Source organism: Morus notabilis, unplaced genomic scaffold (genome assembly GCF_000414095.1).
Source record: "Morus notabilis unplaced genomic scaffold, ASM41409v2 Scaffold549, whole genome shotgun sequence".
NCBI lineage: Eukaryota > Viridiplantae > Streptophyta > Magnoliopsida > Rosales > Moraceae > Morus > Morus notabilis.
In genome coordinates, this window is record NW_010363732.1 from 83,742 (window position 1) to 95,202 (window position 11,461).

At 30.7% G+C, this 11,461-nt stretch overlaps 1 protein-coding gene across 1 annotated transcript; it reads left to right on the forward strand.

Annotated features, from left to right (window-relative positions):
- Positions 1-3,649: 3,649 nt before the first annotated feature.
- LOC21390163 (remorin 4.1) lies at positions 3,650-6,223 on the forward strand. Its single transcript, XM_010104889.2, has 3 exons — positions 3,650-4,581; positions 4,694-4,775; positions 6,010-6,223. The coding sequence occupies exons 1-3, from the start codon at positions 3,749-3,751 to the stop codon at positions 6,217-6,219; spliced, it is 1,125 nt and encodes a 374-aa protein (XP_010103191.1). The 5' UTR covers positions 3,650-3,748; the 3' UTR covers positions 6,220-6,223.
- Positions 6,224-11,461: the final 5,238 nt, after the last annotated feature.

Here is an 11,461-nt window from a genome sequence, read left to right on the forward strand (position 1 = left end):
AATTTGATGGATGAAATAGTTGTTTTTTATAATTATTTTGAGGAATTTTTGGATCAACCCCGCATTCATAGAATAATGAATTATGAGGAACCTTGCTAAGACAGGCTACATTACAAGTTTGGCGTTATGTGATTTATCGCCACTGCCAAACTGCATTACTACATACACTTTACTAGTAGTAGCTACTACCACCATTACTGCAAAGGCATCAAATATATATATATATATATATATGAGCAAGTCATGAGAAAATGACACTTTCCAGTGAAAAGAAAGTAGAAAAAAAAGGTTTCTTTTGCAACAAAACTCAGAAAAAATTTAAACTCAAGTTACAACTTTATTTAAGTTCACGTTCTTTTAAGTTCTAACTTTATTCAACTTTATTCAAGTTAGAACTTCAACTCAAGTTAGAACTAAAATTCAACTCAAAAATTACACTCAAGTTACACTCCAAAAGAATAGACCCGTAGAATCAAGTCAATACATATAAGACATTCAACAAATCATTTATTAATGGGTAATTTTGATAAATATTCTTTAAGATTTTTATCTTTATTCTTAATTCATAATTTTTTTAATCAAATAATTACACTAATAAAAAAATATTTATTAAAAATAAAAAATAAAACTTCATATTCATACACTCTTAAAATAAAATTTTCTATTTTTTTTTAATTTTTTAACCAAAATTATAAGTCCACACAAACAATACAAAACACACAGGCTGAGCCCATATTTCTAGCCACGTGAAAATGCCAGAGACCCACCCACCATCAAAAACCGGACAACGCTCTCTGATCAAGCTGACACTCCTCTCCGTCTTGACCGTCCACGTGTCACATCCGTAGTACAGATATGACACCTAGTAGCCGTTAAAAGGACAAACTGGACAAACTGTTTTTGAAGCCCCCCCTCTTTCTCTCTGGGGACTCTGAATTAAAGCAGAGGGCAAAATATTTATTGAAGTAAATTACTATTATTTAAGGGGAAAAAAAAAAGCAAATTATTCTTTTTATTGCTACTTTTTGTTTCTCTCTGCGTCACAAGGATGAAGGAACTCTTTCCAAAGATTCCGTTTGTGAGTGTAGACGGTGCACCCCACCTGACGGATTATTAAATCAGTATTATGAATGAATTATTGTTATTGTCATTTTTTGTAATATGATCATATCAAAGTGTCCAAATTATTTTAACCTGAGGAGGATGATTTAAGTCCTATTCATTTTATTTATTCAAATTTAGAATTTAAATTTTATACGGTAAAAAAATTTTAAAAATAGTTACATTTAATTTTTTTATTATAATAAATAAAAATTCACATAAAATTACATCTTAATTTAAATTAACAAACTAAACAGACCTTAAGTTATAAAAGACTCCTTAATCAAAATGTAAGGCAAGCTAACGAGCCCTTTGTAAAAATAATCTAATAAAAAAACTTTATTCATAAAATGACAATTCAAAAATTTTTATTTGCAAAATGACTTTCTTTTAAAATATGACAATCTCTCCTCTCTCCACTCTCACTCCAGACTCGAAGGAGGAGGAGCAGTCTGGCTCCGAGGTTAGGATTAGCAGTGAGAGAGAGAAAGTGGTGTGAGTTCCCTTTATTTTTCCTCTGCAACTCTCGAGGCACACTCTCGACAAACTCCCAGCCCCAATCTTGCCGGCACTCTCGACAAACTCCCAGCCCCAATCGAGTGGAGCTCAGCCCCAATCTTGCCGGATTTCACGTTGATATTTTTCGATCTGTGATTTGGCACCAGATTAGAGTTGAAATCTTAGTATTTGATTTTACAGGATTGTCATTGATTCCAGCGGTGAACTTTCTCTGGTGTTTGATTTTTCACTTGGTTATTTTAACCAAATTCTCCAAGCTGACTCAGTATTGAAGTAAATTACTATTATTTAAGGGGAAAAAAAAAAGCAAATTATTCTTTTTATTGCTACTTTTTGTTTCTCTCTGCGTCACAAGGATGAAGGAACTCTTTCCAAAGATTCCGTTTGTGAGTGTAGACGGTGCACCCCACCTGACGGATTATTAAATCAGTATTATGAATGAATTATTGTTATTGTCATTTTTTGTAATATGATCATATCAAAGTGTCCAAATTATTTTAACCTGAGGAGGATGATTTAAGTCCTATTCATTTTATTTATTCAAATTTAGAATTTAAATTTTATACGGTAAAAAAATTTTAAAAATAGTTACATTTAATTTTTTTATTATAATAAATAAAAATTCACATAAAATTACATCTTAATTTAAATTAACAAACTAAACAGACCTTAAGTTATAAAAGACTCCTTAATCAAAATGTAAGGCAAGCTAACGAGCCCTTTGTAAAAATAATCTAATAAAAAAACTTTATTCATAAAATGACAATTCAAAAATTTTTATTTGCAAAATGACTTTCTTTTAAAATATGACAATCTCTCCTCTCTCCACTCTCACTCCAGACTCGAAGGAGGAGGAGCAGTCTGGCTCCGAGGTTAGGATTAGCAGTGAGAGAGAGAAAGTGGTGTGAGTTCCCTTTATTTTTCCTCTGCAACTCTCGAGGCACACTCTCGACAAACTCCCAGCCCCAATCTTGCCGGCACTCTCGACAAACTCCCAGCCCCAATCGAGTGGAGCTCAGCCCCAATCTTGCCGGATTTCACGTTGATATTTTTCGATCTGTGATTTGGCACCAGATTAGAGTTGAAATCTTAGTATTTGATTTTACAGGATTGTCATTGATTCCAGCGGTGAACTTTCTCTGGTGTTTGATTTTTCACTTGGTTATTTTAACCAAATTCTCCAAGCTGACTCAGATATTTGTCGATTAACCCAAAAAAAAAGAATTGTATTTAAATAAAATTGTGTATACATTTAACCAAGTCTTTTAATTTGTTAAAGATTCAACACTTTAAAACTGCACAATATTTATAAAATAGATAACACTTTTATCTTAATTATGTATCTTTATCTATTCATTATTATTATTATATTTAACTATTTTCAGTAATTTATTCCATCATCAATTCCTACGTAACGTGGTTTTTTATGCACATTTTTCTTTAAAAAAAATAATAAAAAAATAAAAAAAAACTTTACTGCCATGTGTTGCCTGGGCGCTCCAGTTTCAACCATGCAAAAGAGTTACACTCACTCAATTTTTTAAGCATTTTTAACGTTCAGTACAGTGGATCTGACCCTTCATCTTCTTAACTCCTGTAAAGTCTCAGACTTCCATGTGGTTTAAGGTATTTATTTCTATCTCTCTAGTCAAGCTCTCTGCAGACCCACCTGGCAATTTTTCCCACTACTGAGCACATTTTTTTCTCTCTCTCTCTCTCTCTCTTTCTTTCCTGTTTATAGCCTTTGAAGATTGAAGGGTGAAATCAATCCTTTCTGGATTATAAATCCCAGAAATGGGTCCCTTTGGTGTGCAGTACCAGTACCGGAAGTTTCAGATATTTTTGGGCCAATTTCTGTGAAGTAATTATAGTATTATTGCCTCTTGTTTGATATAACAGATTTGGCTATACCATTATGATTCCTTTTGCAAGGCATTACCATATTTCTGTATACAAACAATGATTATATATGGTTAGCTTCCAAACTCCTTTCCTAGTTGTTTTTCTGCTTCTCTAGTGAAAGTTAAAGAGATCCAAAGTACTATTTCCCATTTCCACTTTAGCATTTTCAGAAGTGTTTAGAGAGAGAAATTAATTAATAGTTAGACACAGAAATATTAGAGAGAGAATGAGATCCTTAGGTCAGGATCAGAATATTATCTTTGAGTTTCACAAAGCTGGGAACAACAACAACAATAGCAATCGTGTTAATGGAGCTAATCGTGTCAATTCTTCTTCTTCTTCTCACCACCATAGAACAGCTTTGGGAAAATCAACACCGTCAAAATGGGATGACGCGCAGAAATGGCTAGTGGGGTTTTCATCAAGAGAGAAACTTGTCAAAGGTGGGCAGTCCAAGACTAGCAAGCCCAGAAACTCAAACGCGGATGATCTGAGACTCATAGCTTCTGTGCCGCAAAAGGAACAAGAGTACTACTCAAGTGAAGAAGGTGATCATGAAGAAGAAGAAAATGGGGAGAATAATGATAATGTAGAGACGAAAAATGTTGATGGGCAAGAGTTAGTATGGCGAATCAACAAGCCAGCAGTACTAAATAACAACAACAATGGCGTCTCAACCGGCAGTAGTACTACAGTGGTGAGATCAATATGCGTTAGGGACATGGGCACGGATATGACCCCCATTGCGAGCCAAGAGCCTTCTAGGACCGCCACCCCGCTGAGGGCCACGACGCCTGCGGCGAGGAGCCCGATTTCATCGGGATCTTCGACTCCGGTGCGGTGTCAGCAGCACCGGAGTGCTGAAGGACACCAGGGGTGTGGAAATAGTAGTGGTAATGGTAACAATAATAACGGTTCAACAAGAAGGTATAATGCGGAAGAATTATCAGGTGATTGCAAGGGACAGAGTTTGGATCAGGGTGGGAATAATAAGCTGAATCCATTGGAGACCCGGGCGGTGGCTTGGGATGAGGCTGAGCGTGCCAAGTACATGGCAAGGTGATTAATTACTAGCCAAAGTCGAGTTTTGCACTTTTTTGTTACGAAAATTGTTTATGGAAAGTATAGGAATGAACAGGATTTTGTGTTTGTGATGTTTTTGCTTTGGTAGGTATAAGCGTGAAGAGATGAAGATCCAAGCATGGGAAAATCATGAGAAGAGGAAGGCTGAGATGGAAATGAGGAAAATGGAGGTATATTTTCTCTATATTCACATTTGCTTTGTCCATTGCTTTGGTTTTTGAAATTTTTCATTAATTTGCCTCTAAAATGATAACCATATGACCATCCTTCGTTTTGGTACATTGTCGAAAGGCTTATGTAGTACATTCTCTTCTCTGCTTCTGTTTTGGCCTTTCATAACAACCAGAAGAGCCAAGACCCTAACTAGTTATCTAGCTATACTTTATATGAATCTAGAAGATCAAACACTTAACAAGAATTGCAAAAGAAGAAACAATCAAGGAAAAACATGCCGAAGTTTTACTTGGTTCGGATCAGAGATCCTACTCCAAGGCAAGGGCTTTTCCCCTAGCTTAATCCACTAAGAACAGAAGAACAAAGTACACCCTCAATCTCACAGTGAATCTTACAGAGCAAGTTTCTCAATTACAAGCTTTAATTCCCAATTTTCTCTCACCCAGAACTTAGTCAAAATACCGAGAAAACTAGATCACTCTCTAATAACACCTATTTATACTAATACAACAAATAGGACTTTTTCTAACTAACCAGAGTTAGGCTTAACCACAATGTGGTTAGAGTATACTTAAGTCGGTTACTTATCAATTAAGCTGCAGTCTTAATTGCCAATAACTAACTTAATAGAAATAACGGCCATCTTCGAGATAGAGTCATATTATAACACTTTAAAATATACTATTATTATCGTTCACTTTTAAACTGTTTAACCTTTTACAATTGGTAAACTAACATAAACATGATATAAGAGTAGCTGATCATGTGCTCGAATCACAACAATTGCAAATACGTAATTTGTCACGTGTGAGCTTGTTAATAGTTGTTATCTCTTTTTGGTAGGCCATGTTAGGCATTTGCATTCTCCCCTTTCTTCGATCGACTCATCTTGAATACTCTGCTCGGTTTAGGCACACACGTTAAGAGAAAGTGTTGGGATATAGTACTATTGTTGATTTACCTAACTGTTTAAACTTTTGAAATGGATTGGTAAACTAGCATAATTTCTTCCTCGGAACATATTTGCCAAATAGATTCCTTTTCATGGAATCAATTAACCATGCAGTATATCAAGTCAAATCATTTCCTTTATCTTAATTGAAAAAAAAAAAAAAAAAAAAAAAAACCCACCTTAATGTCCCAGCAATCAACCTATATACGACATGGTTTGTGTAATTCTTTCATAGTCATTTCTATCTTTTTAACTGAAAATTTGGTGCATTATTTTAGGTGAAGGCGGAGAGAATCAAAGCTCGGGCAGAAGAGAAGTTGGCAAACAAGCTTGCAGCAACTAGGAGAATAGCCGAAGAAAAGCGTGCAAATGCGGAGGCCGAACTTAATGAGAAAGCTGTAAGAACTTCTGAAAGAGCAGATTATATCAGAAGAACTGGTCACATGCCCTCCTCATTCTCCTTCAAGTTACCTTCCCTTTGCTGGTAGCTGATCTTCATATCCTAATTAATTTCTGTTATTCTATCCAAAAAAAAAAAAAAAAAAGTTAGTGATTTTGTAATATGTGGCCTTTTGTGGTGAATTCCCTTATGCTAAGCATTGATGCAACTTAACCTTCTTTGTTTGAAATTTAATTCTCCTTTTTCCTTGTTTTATTGATACTAAACTTCTTCTTTGAAATTAAAGCGAGTCTTTTCATATACAACTACTTACTAATGACTTATGAGCGATTAAAATTATTATTATTATTAAAAGAAACTCAAATCATTAATTAATTGCATTATGTACATAAACATAATAACCGCAAAAGTCGAGTGTATATATATACCTGCAGTTTCTGTAAGGAATGAGGACCTGTTTTATTCACTGATTTGAGTTTTTAATTCGAGTTGATATGTAATTTTATATTAAAATTTTTTATTGTAACAAAAAAATTAAATTTGACTGTTTTTTAGAGTTTTTTACTGTAATAAAACTCGAATCGGTTAAATGAACGGACTTAAGAGTATCCAAACATTTAAAAAAGTTATGATTTATACTTATCTCCTTCACTTAGAAGTAAAAGCACAAACTCTAAAACAGGCCTAATATTTTTCGAACCCACAAAGGGTGAATGTGATTTTCTCTGACCACTTTGACAAAAATAAGTTTTGAGCGCTCTTGAAAATTGACCTGTAATTCCCACGACAACTTTCTGCGATCAGCCATTATTCTCTATCCACGGTAAAACCAAATTAACCCAGAGAATTGGAAACGAACAGGAAGAGTCAAAAGACTGCTGAATATTTATACTCTGTGTATGGGATTGGGAAAGTTGTATTGATACAGCAATTAGCGATATCCCGCAGTTTAGTTTATTATTTTCTTTTGGAAATGTTGATGCGGTTTTTTTTTTCTTTTTTTTTTTTTTGTCCCTCTGGGTTCCTACGTGTTTTATAGTTTATTTTAGTTTATTTATTTATTGCCGGTTATGATTTTGTTGTTCCTGAGATAATCGCCCTGTTTGGATTGGTTTAAAAAAACTGATTTTTACTTAATTAGTTTAAAAGCCGTTTTTGAATTTATTTAGACGGATAATTCTAAAGTGTTTTTGATTTTTTTACACTTTTTAAAACAAATCATCTCTTTAGTGTTTATGAAAAAAGTGCTTATAAAAAATATTTTTATGTACATTTTTAATCTTTTATTTGTGAACAGTGAATTAAATATATCATCCATATTTTTTTATTATATAACTTTCTATAACCATAAGTGTTTTTGATTTTTTTTACCTAAACAGGTTTAAAAGCTCGTTTTAGATATAAAAATATTTTTTTAAACACTATTCAAATATTAATTAAAAAACTTCAATTTATATTTATTTTCTTCTACTATTTAAAAACACAAGGCATAAGCTATCCCAAACGTACCCAATGTCGTTGTAGTGTATCTTTACAGGGGACGTTTGTAGTGTATTTTTGTTCGTAGTTTATAATCTTTTTCAGATTATGTCGTTTATTACTTCTTCAGTTTATCTCCTTGTTAAGTCTACTTCACTCATTGCCGTTATGTCGTTAGCGTCCTTCATGAGGTGGTAGTTGCTTTTCACATGTCGTTTGTATGATGTCGTTTTGTTTATTAATGTTTTCAAATATTGTCGTTATCATTTGTCATCGTTTTCCGGATGATGTCGTTTTCTTTCCTTTCTTATTTTATCGTCGTTTTTTATGTCACATTGTTTTGCAGTTATATTGTGGTCCTTTTATTCTCACAAACTCGTGAAAGATTCGTAATACCAATAATAATATGGGATATTTGGCAAATGGAATGGAAAAATATTTATTTTAAAAATAATATATTTTGGTTTATTTATGGCAATACTTAGTGCCTTTCCAACAGTTGGCTTTAGTTAAAATCACATTAAAAATAAAATATATAAAAAATTGTTTTTTTATGGATCTGACACTTGAAGAATGGAGACCTATAGTTATTATTATTATTTTTTTCAAACCCATTGTAGAAACCTCTAAATTACAAAAAAAAAAAAAAAAAAAAAAAAAAAAAAAAAAAAAAAAAAAAAAAAGAAAGAAAGAAAGAAAGAAAAACAAGTAGGAAGAAGTAGAACAAAGCCTTCAACCTACACATTTATTTAATTAATTAAAGTTAAATTATAACAATATAAAGTAAAATTATCTCGTCCGACATATAAAAGAGAGCAAATTATTGTCTCCACTAAACGCTATAAAAAGGGCCATTCATTTTTAATTTGAGACACACTCTATAATTTAATAATAATTCTCCTCTTGAAATTTTTAAGTTTAGACGACATTTTAGTTCTTTGCTAGTGAGGGGCCGAATATGTTTTGGAAAGACCACATGAAACATGGCAACGGGGTGAGGAAAGAGATGTGATTATGCTTCGTGTTTGTAATTGTTCTTATTTTTATTTTTCACATTTTTTTAGAAGGAAAAAATAAAAATGATTTTAAAACAGCGTTCAACATAATTAAAGATAAAAAAATAAAAATAAAAATAATTTTTTGATTTAGTGTAAAATATGAGAGAAATGAAAAACGACTTTTTATTTTTTTTTTCTCCTATCTCGAGGAGATAGAGAGACATTAATGAGTTTTTTTTATACTCAAAATAATCTCTTGATAAAACTACCAAACACATTTTCAAAAATGATTTATGTCTGATATTGAAAACGTTTTCATTTTCATTTTCATACAAAAAATAAAATTATTTTGGAACGAGTTCCAAACTAATTTATAGTGAACCATAAGGAATCTTTCCTTGGGCTCTGTAAATTACCCATTCCCGTCTTCACAACAAACTGCAATGTTTGTTTGTTTTAAAAAAAAAATTGCAACATTTTTGTTGTTGAAAAAGGTGACGTTTAGGCCGTGTTTGGAATTGATATCGTATTTATTTTTCACGTTTTTTGAGAAAGAAAAAATGAAAACGTTTTCAAAATGACATTTGGCGCAATAAAGACAAAAAATGAAAATGAAAACGATTTTTTAGTTTAGTATAAAATGATAGAGAAATGAAAAACAACTTTTAATTATTTTTCATTTTTTGTTTTCGTTTTTTCCTCTCTTGAGCAAAAAGAGAGAAATAGAGACATTAATAGGTTTTTTTACACTGAAAATAATCTCTTGATAAAACTACCAAACGCATTTTTAAAAATGATTTATGTCTGAGATTGAAAACGTTTTCATTTTTATTTTTATATAAAAAATAAAATCATTTTAGAACGAGTTCCAAACGCGCCATTAGTTTTTTACTAAAAATTTTTATGGTTTTTGTTTGCTAAATTTTAAACTTTGATTGCAGCGCGTGTATTTTAGTCTTATTAATAGAAATTATTATTTTTACTGTTAAATAGTTTTTTAATTGGTAGTTTTGTCATGTTTGTGTTAAACTTTACAGCATATAAAACTGTTCTTGTATTAAATCAGACTATTAAAAACAGTTAAAACATAGTTCCTAGTGATAAAACAAAGTAGACTTTTTTAAGCATAAATGCACTAAAAAAAAATTGGAAACCACTAATTTTAAAAACAAAAAATAAATCTCCGCCACCCTTTTTCTTTAATTTTTAAGGAACAAAATCATTTTAGTATTTAGTATTATAATGAAACATATTTTTAGTATCTTATAATTTTGATTTTATTAAAATGATACCACAATGTTTTTAAAAATATTTTTTTAATACCCTTAAATTAATTTTTGAGAAGTATTGTCAAAACTATCATTCTTATTAATAAATAAAAATCAATATTTTTTAAAAAATGAAAATATTTTAAAACATTAAAATATTTGAAAAAAACAACAAAATGAAAAAAGTTGATAACTTTTTTTAGATTTTTTTCAAACTTAAGCGTCTGGAATTCGAACCTTCACGTTATAGTGAAATAATGTATGGTATTATCATTAGGCTATGCTAGCAAATAATCACCCCTATTAAGAACATGTTATCTCATTTTGTAGGAGAAAATTCACAAAATATCCCCTTAGTTTTGTCTAAATACAATTTTTTATCTATGAATATTTTAAAATTCAAAAAGTATATCCTCTGTTTTTAAAAAAAGACAAAAAACAAAATACTTTTTTAAATTAGTGCCGTAAATTTCTCAAGAGATTTACTTAAAAAAAAAAGAAAATCTAAGAGGGGTATTTTGAAATTAGTATAGTCCAACAAAAATTTAGTTAGTACTAGCCAAAAACTCTCGCGTTGTTGCGAAAAATACTGTTGTATTATATAAAAAGTTATAAAATTTTATAGTATAGGATTAGTTTATATGTACATATATATAGAGTTAAAAGTTTCTTACAATGTATTATATATTTTGTTTCCTTTTTTTCTTTTATTCTTTTTAACTACAAAATACAAATTTTTTTAAAAATTAATAATAATAATTAAAGAAGTTAAAAATCTTGTGTAGAACAAAGGATTTAAAAGTAGTTATATTACTTGGTCCTTGAGCGTTTCTGAGTGGGTCTGTTGCCTTTGGTTCAGAACTGAATTGATTAAAGATTGTTAATATATGTATTTAAAATAGTAAATGTTGATTTTTATTGATAATTGATATAAATTAGTAAATATGTCTTACCTTGTGGTCAATCCTTTTGGATATGGTGTTTTTAGATCTATTGTTATGACAGTTGATATTTGTGGTAGTGATATTGAAAGATGGACATCTTTAAATATTTTTGAAACAACTCTAGTTATTTTTGCTCCCCTTTGTTGAAAATAAACTTGCAAGATTTTTGTTTGTCCTTTTAACTGAGCAATGATTGGTGGAATTACAAATGGATTAGTAAAGCCTTTACCAATTGTTAATGTTCATCATTTGTTAATATAGAGCATGGTTTTTTTATCAATGTTTGTGCTGCTCTTCCAACCACTAAAGTAATTTATAGTTTAATTTATTTAAAAAAGTGTGACTTTATTTTATTTTAGTGTATTTTTATTTAATTGTATTTTTCATTCAAATTATTTAAACTATTATCATTTGAGAGGCTTTGAAAATTTAACGCAAAATGATATTGAAATGGGTAAAATTAGACCATAAATCAGCACCTTTATTTTTCAATGATTTTATTTTTTAGTCTTTGTTTAGTTTTAGTCTCAAACGCGCACTACGCGCATATGATTAATTTAAAATAACAGCTAACACAAATTGTTTAAAAAAAAAGAAGTAAAAAAGACAACATAAAAGAAATGAAAATAATAAAGGGAGAA